The sequence below is a fragment of the Denticeps clupeoides genome, chromosome 16, assembly GCF_900700375.1.
Source record: "Denticeps clupeoides chromosome 16, fDenClu1.1, whole genome shotgun sequence".
Lineage (NCBI taxonomy): Eukaryota > Metazoa > Chordata > Actinopteri > Clupeiformes > Denticipitidae > Denticeps > Denticeps clupeoides.
Window position 1 is genome coordinate 7,823,292 of NC_041722.1, and position 22,727 is coordinate 7,846,018.

At 39.7% G+C, this 22,727-nt stretch overlaps 1 protein-coding gene and 1 long non-coding RNA gene across 4 annotated transcripts; one reads left to right on the forward strand and one right to left on the reverse strand.

The window, feature by feature from the left end:
* Positions 1–1,072: 1,072 nt before the first annotated feature.
* On the reverse strand, positions 1,073–8,904 carry fgf7 (fibroblast growth factor 7). Of its 3 annotated transcripts, none has more exons than XM_028956700.1 (4): positions 8,710–8,904; positions 7,775–8,268; positions 3,410–3,516; positions 1,073–3,244 (listed from the first exon to the last, which is right to left on the reverse strand). In XM_028956700.1, the coding sequence occupies exons 2-4, from the start codon at positions 8,058–8,060 to the stop codon at positions 3,026–3,028; spliced, it is 612 nt and encodes a 203-aa protein (XP_028812533.1). In that variant the 5' UTR covers positions 8,061–8,268; positions 8,710–8,904; the 3' UTR covers positions 1,073–3,025. The 3 variants fall into 3 exon arrangements, with proteins under 3 accessions (XP_028812533.1, XP_028812532.1, XP_028812531.1); XM_028956699.1 differs by having other exon boundaries at positions 1,073–3,274; XM_028956698.1 differs by having other exon boundaries at positions 1,073–3,516.
* A 77-nt stretch (positions 8,905–8,981) lies between these two features.
* On the forward strand, positions 8,982–13,616 carry LOC114766348 (uncharacterized). The gene is made up of 3 exons (XR_003742781.1): positions 8,982–9,018; positions 9,396–9,487; positions 13,585–13,616. It is a non-coding gene; the product is annotated as an uncharacterized LOC114766348 (long non-coding RNA).
* Positions 13,617–22,727: the final 9,111 nt, after the last annotated feature.

Consider the following 22,727-nt stretch of genomic DNA (forward strand, 5'->3'; position numbering starts at 1 on the left):
TTTTATCATGAAGTATTCGAATTCAAAATATTTATTACATTTATTTAAAATAGGAAATAGGAAATATTTTGTAGGTTTTTGTACTGCTCTTTGTCCTTGTTAAAAAGGAACCCATTTTAGTCATTCACTTGTGCTATTCTGGTTGATTTCAATTAGTTCTGAACCTCTTTTGTTTGTCAGAATGTCAATTTCTCATCCAGATATAAATGAAGTTTATATGCAGTAGTCAATCTGGACGTCACTCTTTCTGAACGTCACTCTTTGTAGAACCTTGCAAGTGACCTGTTTTTGAAAGCCTTCCTGGAAAAACAGGGTTTTTCACCAAAAAAACTATGACCGGGACTTTTCAAAAGTCACCTCAGCCAGTGTGTGCGAGGCCTGGAATTATCTGAGAGGTGTTTTGGGAAAAACAAAGAAAGACTGCATATCCTGGATGACTTCTTGGACAAGCTTTCTTCTGTCTGTTTCTGGCATCTTAGGAAGATTATCTGCTGTCCTGAACTTCATTGTGTTTGGACTTTATGTCTCTGTGGTTTAGTGTAGTCCAGACACTCTGTAATATGTGTACTTTCTTTGCAGACTTTAGAAACGTCACTCTGGAAAGCGGATGATGTCTCAGTCCAGGAGCACTTCACACAAAATCTTGCTATTGCATCACCACAAACAATTCTGTGAACATCCTTCAGGCCCTCAATTGAATTTAATTGGGGCAGTGGTGGCCTAGCGGTTTAGCAAGCGGCCCTGCAATCAGAAGGCTTCCAGTTTGAATCCCGCCAAGGTACCACTGAGGTGCCACTGAGCAAAGCACCGTCCCCACACACTGCTCCCTGGGCGCCTGTCACGGCTGCCCACTGCTCACCAAGGGTGATGGTTAAAAGCAGAGGACACATTTCATTGTGTCACCGTGTGCTGTGCTGCAGTGTATCACAATGACAATCACTTCACTTTCACTTTTATTATGTGATGTGGTCATTGTAGATGGAGAGATTATTACAGTATTGTGGATTAAAATTTTTTTTCAAAAAATGATCAAAATATTTCACAAAACAATAAAAGAAAAAACAACACAGACCATATTTTATGATATTTTATTATTATAATTGCTTTTTAAAAATAGACACACAACAGTCAGTGTGTTTACGCTCTGAATGACAGCAGCACAAATGATTTAAAATTATGTTTTTACAGTCAGCTTTTTAAAACATTATTGCTTTATTTCCATGGTGCTTCCTCTAATATTCTCTTGTGAAGTGGACGGGTTGTGATGCTGACCCGGTGTAGGTCCATATTTGGGCCTATTGTTGAATTTTACTGTTGTTATGGTCATTATTATAGCATTACACGGTCTGCATGATGTAGTAGTAGTAGAGTTGTGGAGAGTCACAGCACAATATTGAGGAACCAAACACCTCCTTAAACATCTATTATTTGTATAAATAACTTAAATAACATTGACAAAAATAAAGAATAGTAAAGAAATTACAAAGTTGCAACTGAGATGAATTCAGGCAATATTCTTTGTATGAAGTATGATGCAATTGTCACAATCAGTTGTCTAAATTGCATAAATTTGTATGAATAAATTGTCACTTAATAATTACAGATGAGGGAGATCACTGCTACATTTCTTTATAGAAGTAAAATAATTTGTGTAGTGAATTGAAATGAATGCTTTATTATGTCTCCAAACTTTCTGAGACGATTTACTGGGACATTTCTGGATCTGTTGTACATGTTCACACGAAATATTGTTTCATCCATTATTTATGATATCATATTAAATAACAATTTATTATAAAAGATAATACAAAAATGTATTCTAGCAAATCTCGTTCTGTTTTTTTTTTTGTGGCCAAGCCATTTGTTTAAGGAAGTCTGTTATTCTGGGATAGGTCAGCCAGGACAAAAGAAAAAATGGAATGTTTCAAGCTAAACATGTAATATGGTTAAATAAAGTAGATTAAATTAATGTGAGAATATTAAGTGTTAAGTGAAGCACACAGTCTGTTGTATGAAATGATCATTATTACAGAACAGCCATTAAGAACAGAATATTTTTACAGAACAGCCATTCTTGAAGCAGCAGAATCCAACGTCCTTCTTTTGACCTTAATTGCCGTTAACACTTTTCATAGAGCAGCTACTTCATATATTAGATAAAAAAAATTGCCAACATGGTATGACTGCACTTTATTTAACCCTTTCACCTCGAGCTAACCAGCTCTTTCTGTACTGCACAATGCAAATCCAGCTTGCCTACTCTACAGTACTTGGCCAGTTAATAACTATTGAAAAAAGTCTCCATGCTTGGCAATTTTTGAGTGTGTGCTACACACTGTGAACTGTGTGCATGACATTGCATCATTTAAATATGTCCATCTTCACTCAAAAATTACACCTGTAACTACTTGTAAGGCACAGTGTGGTGGCTTGTAGTGAAATAATGAGAAATATAGACTATATTTAAATATACAGAATGAAGCTGTATAAAACCGACTACTACCAATAATAATAATACATTGTTCATAAATAGTACATAGTGATAAAATAGGCATCTTCTGAAACATTATGTGCTAGTTAAAGTTGACTTGATGAAATGAATAGAACACATGTAGTTTCTTGTGCGACTCATTTGAAGGCAACCTTTCTAAAGATGATAATGAAATAATAATGAAATAAATATTGTACATTCACTTGAATAAAAGACAGTCATAGGCAAGAATCTCAGATATTACTAGCCTACATCAAGGTTTCTCAGACCTTTTGCCATCAGAGAACCCACTAATGTAAAATGTGTCCTTGAGATGCCCCAGTATAATATTATACCTAATGGGAGGGGCAAAAAGTCACAGAACTAACAATTTATCATGGACTTCCTCCAGGGTCTTCAGCCCCCACTGAGAATCACTGGCTCACATAATTTAAGTGTAACCTCCACTGAACAGTGACTGGCAGTCATACTGGCATGTGCTGTGGAGGGAATGCTCCCATCACTTATCATTCCCCAAGAAGCTCTGTGGCAGAATCAGTCCAAATGCTTATCGTCCTCTTTGCACTCTCTCGGTAAGAAATGAGACGAAGGATGCTCTTTCCGCGTCCGCCTGCCTCGAAGAGGCTTCCCATTTCTTGACAGCGCTATGAACATCTCTGTGCCATTTTGTTTAGTCCATTTTGCAGAAGAGTAAGCAGAGTAGAAGTTTTCTAGGAACACCTCCTTGAAGTTGCAGCTGTCACTGTATTCTTTCTGTAGGGGATGGACATTGAGTGCGAACAACTGAAAACTTTCGTATAGTAGCGCATAGGAAGAAATCATTTTAGGAAATATCAACAGCCACATGCTACACACGTGGCGATAATAAATGGTACAAGAGGTCAAAGCCTTCAAAAACACCAGCAGGCTATACCTCACCTTGCCTCGCAGCATTCCAGTTCGATTCATGGATATGTAATACTGGCTTTTCACTCCTTTGATAGCCAGCACGCCACCCTCTGAGACTGTTCGGATCTCTAGGATACCTGCAAGACAATTTTGGAGACAATGGACTTAACATGACTGCCTGGCAATCCTTATTACAAAAACAGGATGGCGGCGTTTGCCATTAATCAGCATGCGGTACGTCTTGCTTTATGTTAAAGTTGTTAAATGGTTTGGGTGGTCATTACTGAGACCACAGATCATGCGATTGCACATCTGGGAGACAGATTAAAGCAGGCTCCCTGAAGGAAAGGAAGGCCGTCCCCTAACGCAGCGCTTTGCACGCTACACCTCAACACAGCTGCTGAGCTTCAGTCTTCAGTGGAAAGGATTTAGCTACACGTGTTTGCACCATGGTTAATTTGATGCAAAAGTTATAAAACTGAAGATGTGGTTAAGAGGGCGCGTGTCAGGTTTATTATACCGTGAAAAAAATGAGCTGTATACTGCAGTAATCAGAAGCACTTATTTTAGGAGACTTATCAAATGCTTGATATCCATCTCAAATGTAAGGTACAATATTTGAGCCCCATTACAATGAATACATATGTCTGGTGTGGGCATAAGTCATTTTTACATATGTGACTCCATCTATAATGTCATGTTTGTATGTAGAAGGCAGATGTGCAGCTGCTGCATGGAACAATAGCCAAAACACACGAAACATCCAAATGAATCCCCCCATGAAAGATGGAGGACAAGCAAAGGCAAGGCATGAAAAGATCCAGTAAACCTCTCATTATGAAACTTCCTTGCTGCCATATAGTTGCTAGCACCCAAAACACTTTTTAGCCTCTGCACAGAACTTGAAGTCGCATTAGTTTGATTTCATGTTGTCTTTATTTTCCAAACACAATGAAAACACAATGAAAACCAGGATACTTGGAGTGGCATACAAATGTTTGGGTAGTCATGCTTAAAGTGTCTTGTCTAGTTCAAATGATTTTTTTCCCATCATTTACTCATACAAAATACCAAAAGTGAAAACTGCCTCATGCACCTTAAATGGTCAGTTCAACCCCTCAGGACAAACACAGTCTGTAAATGCTTTTGTAAGCTACAAGTTGATCATGTCTTTGGGGATCGATTTCTTCTTTTATAGATGTTGAGGCAGGCTTCAGGTCATTATCTTGTTGCAAGACTCATCCTACATGATATTTGCTTCCAATGAAATGAAATGTGAATTTTTTTTTCTGCTGACTCTACCATTATGTCATATTAATTAGGTGTTAATACACAGTAGAACGGTTCACTGTGGTTCTCCTTTCTATACTTGTCTTTCTAGCAGTTCAACAAAACCATAACTAGAAGAGGTAATTAAAGAACCTTGGTAAACGTGGGTGACCAAATGTTTGCATTCTACAGCGTAGATTAATAACGGAAAAAAAGACTTTCATCAGATACATCCCATTAATGATTGCAAACCATTATGGGGGTCAGCAACCAAGATGAAAATATTCATTTCAGACATTCCTAATGCAATTTTTTACCCAGCCTTCATGTGGTTACATGAAAAGGCATCCCTGAAAGAAATGTCGCTTTATATAAACTAATTATTTTCTTATGTATTGGACCTTCATTGGACCTTCAGAGGCCAAAGGCAATTTTTGGCCAATAAAATACAGACATTCATATATCACAGACATACTTGTTTATTGGAGCTGTTGTAAATAACACTCCTTTTAAATTCCAACCCCAGTACCCTAACAAAAACACACAAAAAAAAGTTTGATTTTTTTTGCGATGTGAAAAGTTCAAAATGTTTTTAAAAGTTCATCCAAAAGTTTTACTCTGCATGGGCATGTATTGCAAAATTATTTCCATATGCCTAAGCCTTGCCATGCAGTGAATGACACTGTGGAACGTGATCATCTGTATTTCATGTTCACGGTCATGTGAGTGAATGTCACTGAATTTTATAGAATAATTAATGCGTTCTGTATTTGAGTGCAACTTCACTAATCAGTTACTGCCGGGCCTCATGTCTGTTTTGAGGCCAGCAATATTTTCTCCTCTCCCACATCTGTCAGCTGCCATGTCTGAGGCTGTTTGCACTTATTCCTCTTAGTCATCCACTTTTCCCATAAGCGACTGCCCCTTTTTAGAAGGTGTTGATGGATGTCTCTAAGCAGGCGGTCATGTTGGACCAGCTTTGATCTTTGCATATAATTGTTGTGTGAATTTCTGTTGCATGCGGTATTACCAGTGGAAACAATGTTGTTGGGTTTTTCTATTGGACATGTTGCATAGGCAATCCAAGAAATAATTGTTGCAGAGAAAAAAAAAATAGGAATTTTGTTGTTGTTTTTCTGTTGCAATTTAATGTTTTCGTGCAGGACAATACATTTGAAGAGCACTCGATAACACAACTATGATTGTCATTTTTGATGGTTGGCATTGGAGGTGTAATGTGAAGCACGGAGCATTCAAAAACGAGCAATTTCTTTAGAAGGACGCTTGCAAGCTTGCGTGCCGGAGTAGCCCGACGGGATTGGCAGGGCCAGTGATAAATGTCTGTGAGGTAAAACAGATATATGTCACAGGCATGGCAGAACTGCCCATATCAATACTGTTTCATGTCCAAGCGACTGCAACTGTTTAGTGTCTGTTGGGGGATTTTGGTGCGCACACATGTGGGCTGCAAATGTTATTACCACAGTTCACGGGGCTGCCTCTCAAGGCTTCCCCCATCTTGAACAAATTTGGTCTATGAAACCCAGGCCAGACTCTGGCCAGGCAAACTAATGTGTGGGTGATCCCTAATTCTGTCCTTGTGGAATCATGGAAATCCAGACTGCTTTGATACTTCTCCTGTTAAATATGTAGCTGATCACTCGGAAATCAATACCGGTACATGTCTGACTGGGACTTTGAAGAAACGATCCAAATCTCTGAGCTGCTCTTCCTGCTTGATGTATTTAGCCGCATGGATTTCACTTAATCGCTTACACCCAAATCAACAGCCTAAATGTTTGTCTCATGTCATTCGCAAGATATTCACAAATCACTCACTCTTGTACCCCCCACCTTCTGATTCCCATCTGTTTTAAATTCTGGGATCAAAAACACAAATGTACTCTCTAATAGGAGATTACAGCCAATTGTGTTAATTGGTCACAACCACCAGCCAACAACAAAAAAATTGTATATTCGGTCATTTAAAAAGGTTAATTATTCTGCAATTATAATCATAGAAGCTTTAATCATACGCATAACTGAGATCCTTGCTGCTGTCTGTAATGTTCTGCTGTTGAGACTGCGCACAGTGAACTGTCTGAAGTGTCTTCAGGCTTGCCGGCAGACACGGCCAGGGAAATATGAGATTTATTAGAGACTTTTGAACGCCCTTTTGCTTTGTACAGATGTCCGTCTGGCTACATGACTCTCGTGTGTGCAGTGTTTGCAACATCTGGGTGTATCTGTTTTTTTTTTCAGCCTTTCAACGCCAGTATTTATGCAACCATCTTTTCTATCCACTCCAGAGATGTTCCCTGTCACGCTAGCATTCTTGGGAGCAGTCTCTTAGCGAGATATGAGGAAATTATAGCCACCTCAAAGATTCACTTGCTGAAATACCAGGGCTTCTTAAAAAACGTCTGTACATTCCAGTTTAACTGACTGAACACGGAAAATGTAGTGTACTGCTACGTACTATCTATGTACTTCAAGTTATTTCCAGTTAGTGCAAAATGTCGTATGCTTAAAAGCCAGTTGTTTATTTGTAATTTGACATCGCAGACAAAAGACATTTTGTACTTTCAAGCCCCTCAATGCAAAAACCACAATGCAAATGGTGCCTTTGTTGTTCTTCAAAAGTGCTCTTGGACATGGATATTGGGAATATTTAATGCAGTGTAAACTGACTTGTGCTTTTGCCTTGAATGCCAGTGCATTAGTCATGCCTTAAGAGAGAATTGGCTGCCTCCTGTACACAATCCATTTGTTTGCTTCATTAGCTTTGTCTCGAGACACTCGGCCAAGACACCTGTTTTACTTTACTGTTGTCACTTTGCACTTTTAACAGGGGATGCGTGGCCTAAGAACTGTCTACTTACGTTTCCTGCAACATTATTCAAAACCAGCTTTTGTAAGCTCCACATTATGTTCACAAAATCACTGTTTGCTTTTACAGATATGTGTCACATGCACAGAGATGTGTTGCATACATACACCCCACATAGGCTTTGGATAGCAACACCATTACATGCAGCAGGTAGCTTAGCAGAAACAACGTTTTGTGCACCAGTTGATGCTGTATAACTGACAAAACTGACATATTGAGAGTGAAGCAGAACTTACTGTAGCAGTTTTTGGGGTCTTGTGTGCCACTGATGTTGCCCGAATCATCAATGGTCAGGAACCATTGCGTCCCACTGAACAGCCTGCGAATCCGTACGTCCCCACCCTCCATATAGTCATAGTTTCTGGTGTGTCGTTCATGTTTGGAGCAGTTCATGACTGTGGCCAGTTGCTCTGGAACCTTGTCACTGCAAGCCAAAGACACACTGGCCACTATGATGATGATGTGCAAGTACAGTCCAAAGAGCAAATGTGGCAGATTCCATTTGAGCCTCCATATGTGCATTATAATGCAATGCTGGGGGTGTTCATGAACATCATACTGAAACGTTGACTCAGAGGTGATCTGTGGTCTCAAGGTCCCTGACCTGGTGTCTCTTCACGCAAGGGGGTCCAAAAAGGAGAATTACACTGGTGACTTTTACTGAGGTTTCTTCATTATTTCCCACGTGATCAGTGAGTCCATTGATTAAAATGCTTGCAGTGTTGTATAGCTGCAACACAAAAAAAAGTATTTTTAATTTAATAATCGTCACTGCTATCCCAGGCTCTTTACCACAAAATTACCAAATTAGGCAATCCTGTTCACATTGTGTGAACTGCTTTGAATGAAGAGGTTATTGTCGTTGATTGGTGACAGTTCCAGACACTATAGAGCATTTGACCATCATTTATTCACTCTCTTCACATTAGCAGGCATGTCATTATGGTCGTTCACAGAACTGCGGTTATCCCAGCTGCTGTCTAGTGCGCACTTTTCTCGCTTTGAATTGCCGCGACCGAACAGATGCCAGTACCTCCTCTGTGAGCTGAGAGTCCTCAATAAATCTCAGTAAGCAGCTCAAAAGTTTTCTCCAGAACCTTTGTAAACATTCCTATGCATGCATTTCTATCTTGAGACATAATAAAAAAAGACAGATTGAAAAAAAACTTACATTTCTGCAGGGCCTGTCAGTAATCCGCCTTCCAAAAAAGAACTGTAACTTATACTCTTTGCAGAAACCTTGCATTGATTACAGGATCAGAGCAAACTAATTTCTCTGTGCATCCTGGTCCTGTTGTTGTGCTGTGTGCTTAGATAAATGCCTTTTGCTGACCTCACTTGAGAGCAATTACATCCCAGCCAGTCAGCTGTCACATGGATGCTGGAGAGAGAGAGAGAGAAAAAGCCTCCTGCTTCTCGCCAGGCTTGCGGTGGTCATGAGAGGGAGCCATAAACTTGAAGAATAGCTCATAAACCTGAGGTATGAAAGATGAATGTATCATATTCATTTTATTAAAATATATGCATAATATTTAAACCCATCCACAAGAGAAGATATTAACATGATTTTCATATTTTAAAAAAATTATATACATTTAAATGTATGGCATTAGCAGAAGCCCTTATCCAAAGCACCTTACAAGCAGTAGTGACAGGGACAGTCCCCCTGGAGACACTCAGGGTTAAGTGTCATGCTCAGGGACACAATGGTAGTAAGTGTGGTTTGATACTGTGACTTTCGCGTCTTCTGGTTCATAGGCAAGTGTGTTAATAGGCTAATACCACTCATGTGGTATATATACACACACAAACATAACATCTTATGCGATCTTTTAATGCATTTATATTTCTTTATAGAAATGTGAAAACCTTGTTTAAAATGTCCAGTGGTCTAAATGCAGAGGATGGACCACTGTTGAGGGACAGAAACAGAGGACCTGCTGGAAGAGGTAATCTTTTGTCATAAATCAACGCTTCCTTCTAGTGTTTATGTTTGTATTTAAGAGCGTAATTTACTCCTGGCCTTGTCTTGCACACCGCACTTTGATTCCAAAAGTTCACATGGAAACTACTGATTGTGGCCCTCAGGGTGGTGAACTCGCTTGACCTGCTGAGCTGTGAGACTTCTGGATGGAGTAGCTTTCTCTTTAATTTCCAATGCACCTTGACACCTTTCTCTCAGCTGCGAAAACTATTCTGAACAATGGCATCCTCCGGGCCGGGGCTTCACACTTCCCCCCGATTTATGGCTCCTATAAAGAAGTGTTTATGTACGAATATAACACGTAACTCACCATTCTTTTCAACCGAGTAAACATTTACAAAGGACCCTGTGCTAAAGTAATCCATGCTGTTATTTTCTAATGATCAAACAAAGATTAGTTCCGTCATGCTCCTGTGTGATTTCCAATGACAATGCCTGTTTTGCCTTATACCTGTCATTTATTGTGCTTGCAATATATATTTAGTTATTTAATATTATCTGTGTATTAGCTATCAAAAGCAGTTTTTAGAAGTTAATTCTTCTAAATGAACTTAATTGTATAAGCGCATTTAATTGTGTAACAGATGTCGATGTCCTCCTGTTTTCTTCAAAATGCCGTGTCCCGACCAGGAATCTTGGGTCTCACAAATGCCCAAGGGGCTCCACTCCTCTGCAGCAGATGGCCATCGTCTCACAAGTTGTTTAAATTTATTGTCTAAACTGCAGCAAGGCGAGATGAAAGGGCAGATAGCGCAGGGCACCCTGTGTCCCTGAAATGTACAGTAGTGTGAGTGTGAGGACATGCTCTGCCTGAGAGTGAGGCCTGCGTGACTGTGTGCTTTGCACCTCCCACTCTTTTTATGGCAAATTGACTATTGACGAGAGCACGGCGCTGGCAGAATAACATACACATCTGAAGTCGCAGCTTGCTAGTAAAAACCTCACCTTTTCTTTTTAATGGACTGCTTTTGTTTAAGCTGCCATGCCACAATCTCAAACACCCTGGAGTCTAATGATTACGGCGTGACACGCAAACATGGATATGCCCTGGGAGCCAAGGCCAGGTCTCATTTCTTTGCGGGTTCTGAGCTTGTTATGCAGGGATCGACTCGTGTGCTGTTTCAAGGCTGAGTTTTACAGGCACAAATAGCTTTCGGTCAAGAAAGAAAAAATATTCCAGTACATCAAGGAATTTCCCTGTAATTTCATCAACTGAAAATTTGATTAAGTTAGTCTCAAAAAGTCCTTTTTTGGTTTAAAAAAAATCTAAATCAAAATCATACAAAATATATTGTGGTATTTGAATATTATGACCAGAGGTACTTTTTAGTAGTTTTTTTTTGTTAATTCCTGATTTAATTCTGATGTTGGGTTTTAAAAATTCAGTTTACCAAGCAGACTTCATTAAGTCAGATGCACATATGTCATACACATATGTATGATTTCACTAAATTAAAAATAAAAAAACTTGCTGTTGGGGAGACATTTGGAATCATTTGATAGATCATATTTACCATCTTTTTTGCTCTCAAACTAAATAAATTTGAGATGCTGAAGACATATTTCAGTTTAAAATGGAATACAGATTAGTAGGGGAAAAAAAAAATTTAACTGCATTTTATGGAGAACTTAAGCCAAGTTTTCCACACACATATATATTATTTTTGTTTCAATTCCTCTGAGAAAATGCAAACATTTGTGATTAAATGTCTGTTTTTTATGAAATTGCACTTTGAGGCAATGTATTGCAGAAATGTCATCTTATTTGGGGTATTGTACAGTATTATATAAAGAATTATTTGTACTTTCCATGCATAATAAGTGACTGTTGAGTAACTATTGACAGTCCAGTGCTACTTGGTTTGCCCTGCTTCGCTTTGCTTGTTTTTAACCTCACCAACCTGTAAACCACAGTTTACACTCACAATAATAATCTCCCTGTGCTTCCTTTTTTGGTTGAAACATTTATAAAAAGAGTTAGTCCAGACAGGTTTCACATGCAGTTGTTTCACGTATTTTTTCCAACTGATGTAAAAACTGGATGATTTATAAGGGACTTCTGTAGCTATAATTTGTGTTTCTATAATCAATAGTAATTGTAAGTTTTGCCTTAGCCTCTTTTTTAAATTTTTTGTACAATTTTCCCTTGCTTTAAGAGCTTCAGTGCTGCGTATGCACTGCTATTATTTGTGACAAGTGGCTTTAAATGTATACTGTGTTTATATTCACTTCACCATATAGTTTATGTAATAGCATCTGTGACGTAAAATGTTAACATAAACCAGAGTCAACACATTTTCTAGAAAGCTTTCCTGGAAGAAGGCCCTCTCGTGCTGTGTATAACCAACTCCTGTGTAGCCGCGCTTATACCGATGTGACGGGACTCACGCCCGGCCAATGGATTATGTTTAAGGTCAGGTTATTCTTAGGTGGCAGATTAAGTTGCTCTGTGATTGTTTGGGTTAAGCTTTTTGCTTTCTAAATTCCGTGGTAATTGGTCAGCTCTGGGGACAGTTCCTGTGAACGTACGTCGACGCTATAAATAATTTTGCCGAGCACTTTCTGATGAAGTGTCCCCACTTGCCGTCGAGTGGATTTAGCATTTTCACTCAAGGGAAAAACTTGTCCATGCTGTACTCATCTCAGTCTAATGTAGCACAGGCTGTTATGTCACAAGCAGACGATCTGAAGTGAAATCCAAATAAACCTCAACCTGCCTATCCCAGTGCCATCTATTTTATTTTCAGGGACTCAACACTCCTGGTGCAGCGGTTATGAATCTGTTGGAATACAGTCATGGACGTCCTCTTGGGATTCTTGTCTGCTTGCACAATAGATGAAACTTCTGACACATATCTCAACAAATTCTCCATGAGTACTATGTGTTTCAGTAAAATGAACAAAGTAGTATAGACTCACCGAATTCTCAGTGTTCTCCGATTCTGTGAACCAAGCTCTGTGGACTGGAGCACTTCACTGCTGAAGACATGGTCCTTCTTGAAAGACTGTTGAGAAGACTAATGGAACCCACTGCAGTCTCTGAAGCTGCTCTTTCTCAGGCATGACAAAAGTAGTCTGCGTTAATTCAGCAAAAGGTGACACATTGTAATGTCTCCTCATCGAGAGGGAGGTGTGAAGAGCCCTGCCTCGGTTTCTGCTCAACATGCCCATCTCCTGCTCTCCTTCTCACAATGCCAAAACAGCTGCACAGTAGCTATCTATCAAAAAGGGTAAAAAAAAGAACAATCTATGGGGTTCTGCTATACTGCTTTACACCTGATGGATATATTTCTTTTGCCTCCATTGTATTGTGTGGCTCCATTGTTTCATTAACAATATAATGCAGTTGTGGGAGGTTTCTTTAACTTTTATTTAAAACAATTTAATTAAAAGACTATACTACTTTGTAGTAGTATAATGAACAAAGTATAATACTTTGTTAATTAAAAAAAGATTTCATTGCTACAGCTCATCTTTAAAGATGGAGCCATTTGCTTGTGCACTGATGCTTCATAGTTTCGCAAGGTAACTAGACACTGGGCAAGCTTTCTGTGAAATAATAAGATAAGCTTTGATCACCCAGGCTCCGGTTCTGACAGGTTTAAAGAAACGAAATGTATGCGGGATGAGTCACCCTCGCTGTCTTTAGGTAGAATCACGTGAAATCAGTACCAAAATACTAAAGGGGCAAAATGGATTCCAGACGCCTGTACTAGTAGTTACTCCGTGACACAAGAAACAAATCACCAGGAATATACTGTTTGATTGAGGGTGGCCTAACCTTCATCCAGATCCCCAGTAAGCTGCATGTATGGGAAAGCTTTTGAAAACGTGAAACTGTAACATTAGCATAAATAGATCCCAGGTAATTCATGAGCAGCTGTTCAGGATCATTGTCTTAACTCTGCGGCCAAAAAGCAAATCTCCTCTACAATATGAAGTCTTTCCTGTACAAACATGTAGTGATTTAGGGAATTAAGTGCAAACGAGACCTTAAAATATCAAACTTTGGCTAGCTGTGGGCCGGAATTTAATGCTTGTGTTTCTTCTTTCTATTCTTAGAGGTGAAGTCCGTCAAACTTATGGCCTACCAAGGTGGATGAAACTGGCGGATGAGCCATGAAACAAATTATTAGGCCATGTGCCCAGGGGTGTAGCACAAAACTCTGTGCCCTACACACAAGCAGTGTCTGTGAGCCCCTTTCACCTCAATCCAAGCATCAACTCAGGCTTCGAGGGCCAACCCTGACACTGTAGCCTCTGGGTAATCACTCCCCTTTATCCCCCCACTATGACACTTTACTTTACTTTACTTTACTTTATTTGGCAGACGCTTTTATCCAAAGCGACTTACAATGGGAAGACACCAGCAATTCTCGTTCGATTTCTATAGAATATCAAGTATACAAACTAAGAGCCCTGATAAGGCTTAGACTTGTCATTGAAGAACATGCTCGGAGAGTGTTGGGTGCTAGACTAAGAAAAATTATAATGTATTTATACATTTTGTATTTGTTTGTTAAATGTGTATGCATGTGTATGTGTTAAATTTGTCTGTAATATTTTTGGAATAAGAGGGTTTTCACCTTCTTCTTAAAAGTGGTGATAGTCTCGGCTAGTCGTGTGGAGGAGGGTAGGTTGTTCCACCAGCCAGGGACAACAACGGAGAACAGACATGATTGGAATCGGAGACCCCGTGAAGAAGGAATTTTTAGTCTCCTTTCGTTTGCCGATCTGAGAGAGCGTGTAGGAGTGTATCTAGGTAGTAGTGTGTTGATGTAGGAGGGCGCAGTTCCATTTACAGCCCTGTAGGCAAGCATCAAGGATTTGAACTCAATGCGAGCAGCTACCGGGAGCCAGTGGAGGGAGGTAAGAAGAGGTGTAACATGGGTGTATTTTGGCTGATTGAAGATGAGGCGGGCTGCCATATTTTGGACCATCTGGACACCCATTCATGTACACATCTACCCATTTTTACACAACTGAAGGTGTAAAATTGTGAAAATAACACATTTGAAGTCACATAGTGAGCAAAATAAAATATAAACAAAGCCTTCCAACCATTCACACTCAATGGCAACTGTGAAAAATCGGATTCATCAAACTTTATTTTATTCTGTTAAAACCTTCCCAGTATCAGCCATCATAGTATCTGCAGAGTACAGGAGTCTCCCCACTCAACCAGTCAAGAGTAGGGTGACTGCATGATATTACATGGAATCTTAAAATTGGTTCAAATGTGTGTAAATCATTAGTTTTTATTTTAGATTTCTAAATGGTGATGTGATGTGAGCTTTTACCCAGATCTCGGGTCATAAACGAGCTCTGCAGCCAGTTCCCAATCACGAATAGCAATGTGTTTTTTTCACCCTCATTAACCCAGAGTTTAACAGTTCCTGTTATTTGTACTATTAACTGGGATCGGCTGTGTTTGTTAGAAAAAAGGGGAAAAAAGGTCATAGGCCAAGAGCATGGTGAACTCTCAGAATTCCCATTTTGTGAACTTAAGGCCCTTCCTTCTGCCACACTTGTGTGGGAAAGCTGTAACGTAATGCAGATGTTCAACGTGGTTGCCTCCATGTTTCTGCTTGTCACCGTACAGAACATTGCAAAGTTAAATGGCTGTTTACCACTACCACATTTACTATGATGGCTGCATGTGTGTCTTTATCCCGGGAACCGTTTAAAATTTTATTTTCTGTCTCTTCTGTGACCTTCCCTATGAAAGGAAATGAATTGTGAATCGACGCAAGTAGTCGTGACAACAGTGATGATTTGATGCGCAAAGATAACCTTGATAAATTTGAGTCGTTTAAATGATTTTGACATTCAGTAAACTGTTGATATTAAGATTGCAATCTCCTGTAAACTAGCATTCCTGCTTGAGAATATGTACATATATAGGTTAATTTTGCATTTACATGTGTGTGTGTGTGTTGTGTGTGTATCTTATATATATCTTTCGGACGCAACGTTGCCTCTCGGCTGCTGTTTTCCTGAACGTTGCATGTTTCTTTTTCTTTTGCACATTATCTGATAGATTAAACTACTGTAAGTATTTTCCGCTCTGGGCTTCCTCCTTAAGGAGGCTGCTAATGTTATCGCTGCGACAGTCGTCCTGATGTTTTTGCCCCTGTAGACAAACTGTTTCCAGATGAGCCTTTGCGAGAGCCAGGGAGGCCCCTGCTACGGCTGTTTTACAGGTTGTTTTTGAGCTTACATGTAGAACCTTGATAATAACATGTCAATAAAAATGTTGCAGTTTTCCACACTATTGGACCAGATTAGGTGTTAGATGGATTGTACACACCATGTGTTAAATACATGAAATAAACCTTTAATCAGAAATACAATTGTGGCCTAAATTGTGCAGTTAATGATAATGCAAAATGAAAGGGTTTCAGTGGTCGCTGTTATCAAGCTGTTGTTTTTGCCATAATAAAGCATCTTCACATGAAAAACTGGCTTTAGCATGCCCTATATTTGCAATAATTAAATTGATTAGGATAACCACACACATTAATGATATAGTATATTAATACCAGTACATGTTGAACGTTTTTGTGTCATCGGTGTAAGTGGTTGGTGTGAGAAAGAGAGGGGTTAAAGAGAAGCTGTAAATGACTAGAACACTAGAGTTAAACTGCACCCCCCTATTTAGTGAGGGCAGGAGCATGCACTCTGTAAAAACCTTGACAGTGTCAGTAAATGTGTCTTACTGTCTGTGAAATGACCCTTACACCACAATACACTGTAATTTGACATCTTTAGTCAATAGCAGTATGATAACTTATTTATGAATGCATAACCAGTTCGCACACTATTTGCTTGATAGATTTCCCTTGAACCTTGAGCAAGAGCTCAGAACAAAATACTGCTGGCATTGTGGAGGAGTCTATATGAAAATATTTTACACATCTGCATGATTGTTATTCATCTTCACTAGCACCAGCCTGACCACAGAATCCAAGCATCCCATCAGACGGCTGAGGATGAAGGATGGTTTATTTCTGCTGTGGGGAGACGAAGTGAGAGCGTGCGTGCTCTGTAGCGCCTCCTGATCAGTCGCTCCTCTTTGGTCCTCATTGTCTGCACATCATTAAGCTTGAGAGATAAGGGCAGACTAAGCCTGCCTGGGAGCAGCGTTGAACCTCTCAAGTGTTTCATTAAAATAACTTTCCCCACCAGTGCTCTACCTGGACAAGAACAGCCTTTGTGCGAGAAGTAGAAATATGGGCAGCAGGTGTTGGCTGGGGTGAGGCAGGTTGACAGATCTGAGGTCAGATTGAGCCCATGAAGATGCATGCACGCGAGGAGGACGGCCATGTGCTGCAGGAAATAGCTTTTGTAATCCGTTACACACAAGATTCCAGGTCTGTTGCAGACTAAATATAAAAAACAATGACATGTAACGTAAACCATAAGTATAAAGGACAGTCACAATGTTATCTAATTCCAAAACATGCAATTCAATAGTCTGGTACATTTGAGCATTATAATAAAACAAGGGATTCAGTTATAGTCAAATTCTTCAAGAGAGGATGTTACTGTCAGTTTTCACATCGTTTAAATGAAGAATTGTATACAAAAAGAGTAGGATGTCAAGTTTAAGGTATGAGTAAAAAAATGAGTAAACACTAAGCCATTCGAGGGATAGCATGCACTTGTACGCTGTTCACGTCTTGAGGAACTGTGCGGACCGATTGCACAATATGCTTTAACTCAGGCCATATCTGGAGTTGCGTGAGAGATTTCCATATCTCACACAGTCTTGTAAATATCAATTGAACAGTAGTAACTCAAAGAACCAACCCCAAACACGTCTGTTTCCAATTTCAGCCCATCCCTCCTTGCCAAGCCTGGGACTGACTCAGAGACCACCCTTCGATAGGGTCGGACTTTACAGGCCTGATCACCTTAGAATACTTTAGGACCGAGCCGCCCCTTGTCACGTTATGCATTAGCTGCCAGACTGATCCCCCAGCTGCTGAAGTCCCACCTGAGCTCTATTTTTACCCGCATGGAGTCACTTTTCACAACTATCCCAAAAGAGCTGTAATTCATGTGGTTCACAAAACGTTTGCATCTTTCAGCATGTAGAATGTCTTAACTAATTGATTTACATGGTGTAGGTACACAGGCAAAATGCAGAAATGGCACTTAAATGGTGCCAGTGTCTGTAAAGTTGCTTTTTAAAAGTCATCCGTGCAAATAGTAACAAAAGTTTAACCAACCCCTTTGACTGAGTGTGATCACAACAATGGTTCTGGTGGATTGATCAATTAGTGCTATCTCTTGTGACCTGCAATCGCTGCACAATCACTGTTTTATTGGTCCTGGAGCAAGTTGAACAGTGCACTGCAAGAAACACTTTAAAAATTATATTAAAAGAATATTAGGCTACAACAATCCACCAAAAACGGCAGTAAATATATATAGGAATAACAAGGATTTATAATTACACAATGATTTCTGATCAAAGTAATTGTAAAAGTTTCAACCAAAAATGCTTGTAATACCACATATACATTTGTATGGACTACAAAAATCAAAGGCTTATCGAGTGCAGTGTGGGACATTGGATACCAAATCTGAAGGTAGCATTAAGATACTCAAAAGTTCGTGTTAATCAACATAACAACGGCATCTTATGTAAATGTATATGTCATTTCTATTTTACTGTCTGTATCGTTCCTGAAGATGACCATACTTGGATTTTCTTGGTAAGAGTTGGACAATATTACTGAACATTCCTTCGTGCTCTGTCACACAGGCTTAAAACTGTGACTGTGAAGGACGGAAAATGCCTACTGTTTAATGAAGGAGCCAAGCTGTTACTCCTTAGAGTACAACACAACAACAGATATACTCTGCAGACAAGGATGGATGCCTTGCCAGTGTTGCTGAACATTCAGCCATTGTCCAATCTTCCAACCACTATGGGGATGTCTGCATCACCATCCTTGTCATTTCTTTGGAACTTTTTGCCACAGAACTATGAACAGTCATGCTCAAACAGTCTTGAAACCCATCAAGAACATCCAACAATCAAGACATAATGACGGATAACTTAGCATCTCCTTAGATAAATAACCACTCCTAATTGGAAAAATGTGCGCTCCTTGTTTGTAACAGAGCTCTGATATTCCTGCAAGTGTCTGTAATGTGAAAAGAATGGCGGTAATAAAACAAAGCGGCAGTCCATTACACTGCACGAAGCACAATGTGACTCTAGCATGAAGAAGCATGACAAAAATGCACAGAACCTGCATAATAAGCTTACCTATGCACCAGGCAAAAACAGAGGATATGGTGGATATTTTGGTTTTCTGGCCCAGGACCAGACCACCCTAAAGAATCTGAAAACCATTAGCCGATGCAAGTAGTATAAAGAACAGCACATGTAGGATATTGTATGACAACAACTGACATAAAGTAACATGCTTGTGTAGAAGGCAGAAGGTAAAGAAAGATGCCACGCGAGTGAGATCAATCAACAAATCTAGAGGAAAACTGGATTCTGCTGTGTTTCGGTTACACACCCATGTCTTTGCCATAACTGTGTCCGGCCCGGAGAGACATGGGCATCTTTTTCTGCATGACGAAATTCAAAGCAAATTTGAAGGAGACAGGGAGACTGCATACCTTCGTGTCAGTTTGGCACACCACCCTTACCATGCCTGGGTGGAACAGGGTCTTCCCAAACATTCCCAGGTTATAGTTGCTACAGCATATTTGTCTTATTTCACAGGAAATACAGCCCTGCATTTTATTGCAGAAGGTATTGCTGTGTAGTCTATAGTATATATATAATATAATACATATGTGTGTGTGTGTGTGTGTTTGTGTGTGTTTAATTGAAACATATGATGTCGTCATTAGGTAAATGTAGAATTCAAATTAATTGAGTTTATTCATTATTTATTAATTCATTATTTATGGGCAGTCCCATCAGAAGGCTTAAGACCTAAAAGTAATGACCAAGTTATACTGCAGTCAAGTGAACAGCAGCTGACAACATGGAAAAGGTTGCATTAGACCAGTACACATCCACCTGCATCAGCTCAGAAAAACAAATGGGAGGCAGACCTCAGTTCACATGTCTTGTAAAAATGTTTTAACCAGAGCCAGAGATGGGAAAGGCACCATAATTCCATTATACTGTACACAACACTAATTAACCGTCCCATCTGCTCACGGTTTGCATGCTAAGTTGCAATTTGCTGGATTTTGCATGTGTTTTGAGCAGCAGTGGTGTCTAGGCCTGTCTGCAGCAGAGACATGTTTGTTGGGCATTATCTGGATGACATCGTAACCACAAAAACCAGGCCCTGATGCTATCTGCCCTTGCAGTCAACGTTCTCAGTGGTCAGAGCCCCATCTCTAATCAGAAGTATGAGCGTCTCGGTTGGCCACACAGGCTGCTATGGCTGTCCCATCTTTGCCCACTCACATCAGTGGGTAAACAGGACAGATTGCTCCTGGGAATCATGGCACAGCTCCCACAGCAGTGGGAGAGGTGCCCAAAACATTTCTATGTAGGCTGGGGTACACAACCTTGAACTCTTTACAAATCAAGGGGGTGAAAAATTAAAGACCCTATTATGATGCTGGTTAGGATTTGACTAGGTGAACCTAATTGTATCTCTTCTCCTCTTCCATCATTGCATTCATTACCTTAGTTGAAATTGAAGTTGAAGTTGAGCTTTATTGTCATTTCATCTATATACATGTTAGACATTACATAGTGAAGCGAAACGACGTTCATCTGGAACCTGGTGCTACATTAACATTTGATCGATTATACAAAGTTACATACTGACATAAAGTGCACGTGTGCAACTGGGCTACATAAAGTGCAAACATAAAGTTAGTTTCACAGCCACCCCACCTGCAAGAAATCTAAGGTCTGAGGAATACTGGTGCAATGGTAATTTACTGAATAGGATGATTTTAAGCATGTACAGTATTACGCAATTTGTCCGGTACCGTATTACAGGCTGCAACACTGCATATTATGTCTGCATATAACATCCTAATGGGTTGACTGGGTGGGGAGATTGCGCCTGTCCCCTGAGCCATTACCAACATAAATCAAATGACGGCTGAGAAATACAGAAGCAAGTTTTTTTTTATATACATATATATATATATAAAGGGGCTGTTTAGAAGAAATTGACTGTTGCTTGGGATGCAAGGGTGCAAACCCGGCCTCTGTGATGATGCCTGACTAACCTAAAGCAGAATGCTCGCTCACGCTTGCAAGAATGCATGTCTAGTTTTGACGTTTTTGTTCAGTTTCTGATCATAAATCTGTTTGCTCTGTGTTAAATTTGGCTTCTAAGGAATAAAGCATAGGTGGCTTCAGGCCAAGTCACAGTTGCTGTTGTCGTGGCTAAATGCATGCCATATGCTTGATCTGCTTCACCGATGTACTGCAATCTGTGTAACAATATTTATTTTATTACATTTAGCACAGATCTTGCCCTGCAAATATCTCTCGGCTGGACTGAGGCCTGAAAAATTGAAAATGGTAGATGCTTGCACGCACACTCTCACGTAATCGTAGGGACAGCGAGTGCCAGAGACGCAAGGAGACGCTCGCAGAGACAGTTATAGTGAGGTCAGCCTTTTGTTTGGGACTCCTACGGAACCGATGCTTTTAATGTTCTCAACCGCAGAGCCCTCTGCAGTTTTGGACAAAGAGCACGGTTACTTTTCAATAACATTTTCAGTCCCTGCTATTGTTCTGTTTCCCAGATTGCTTTTGTTGATGGCATCCAGTAAACCCGAACCTGGCTCGTTTTTTGATCATGTTTGTTTTACCTGCAGCTACAGCCAATGCATTTACTTTCTCAGTCTCCTTGTTTTATATGACAGGAAATCCTGTCAGAGTCAGACCCTGTGCAAACATTGAATATTTTCGTTTTGAGTGAAATGGAGTGGCCTAGTTTGATTTGGCCTTGTAGATTTCTTTATTTAAGAAGTAAATATGAGATATATCAGTCAAATACATGTCTCTCTTTACAATTCTCTTTACATTCTGTTAGTCTGGAGTAAATGGTTGTAGTTGGCAGCTCAGCCCTGGTTAGACTGTTGCAGTAACACTGGACAACCAAACATTAGCTCATTAGCCACCACTGTTTTCAGTCATCTTTTAAATGTAGCCCATAACAATTTATGTTTTTGAACAGAAGATCTAGTTCTAGTTTGTAACGTCATAGCCCACCAGGTGGCGCATTACATTACTGCCCCTTTAAATGATTTCCTCTTGTTCCTAGTTACCTGGTTTCCCATATGTGTATAAATACTGCTGCCTTGTTTCCAGTCCTGTTCACGCATCTTGTGTGCATATTGATGTGTGTATGTCAGTACTGTTCAGTTTTGGCCGTTATTATTCCTGTTGGTTTTGGCCATTGTGCCTATTTGGTTTTCTGTTTTCATTTAAGCATTTACAATGTTGTGCATCTATGACATGACAAAGTCAGGGCACCTTATGTTAGGACTTTGCAAAGTCTGCAAGAAAAGGTTTGTAATTCTTGCTGACAAAAAATGTATGCTTATTGAAATAAGAAACAGCTAAAATACATTATGGTGTAAAAGTATTAATTATTGTATAGTGCCATTTTTGAATGGATCTGGAGATGAGAATACCTGCTCGGTTTTGCATGCTTTTAATCACTGCTGAGTTGCATTGCCTCAGAGGGAGGAAGAAGGCAGGAAATAAGCAGAAATTCATACCAAAGGGTCTGATCAGGCTTGGCTGGAAGTGGACATATGCAATGGACTCTAAAAGCCTATTTAGTTTATTTTATTTGTGAAAGCCCATGTTTAATGTTACCTCCTGAATTTACTGTGTAAATAACTGTCACCGTCATTGTTTCCACCTGTATGCTTAGTCGCCATGTTTCCATGCCCACTGGAATATTCCCACAATAGGACCCGGTTTCAACCACTATATTCACGTTCATAGTAGCCAAGGACAGAGAAAGTACTGGTGACCCAGGGGAGCACAGAGCATTTAGGATGATGGATGAGCAGTAGGAAAGTTCCGAGAAGTCCGGAGAAGTACATTTAAGAAAGAGCAGGAACATTTCAGCAGTATATATGAATATAGTTGTAATTAGATATTTTATAATGTAATTAGATATAGTTCGAATACATATGTTAGATATAATATAATTATATTTATGTTAGTACAGCAG

What these genes read in the sequence shown, in the direction of transcription:
- fgf7 (XM_028956698.1), bottom strand. Translation starts at nt 8,060, where the DNA reads ATGCACATATGGAGGCTCAAATGGAATCTGCCACATTTGCTCTTTGGA. An exon ending in AGACCCCAAAAACTGCTACA is followed by an intron (nt 3,517 to 7,774) that starts GTAAGTTCTGCT and finishes ATTGTCTTGCAG; the next exon opens with GTATCCTAGAGATCCGAACA.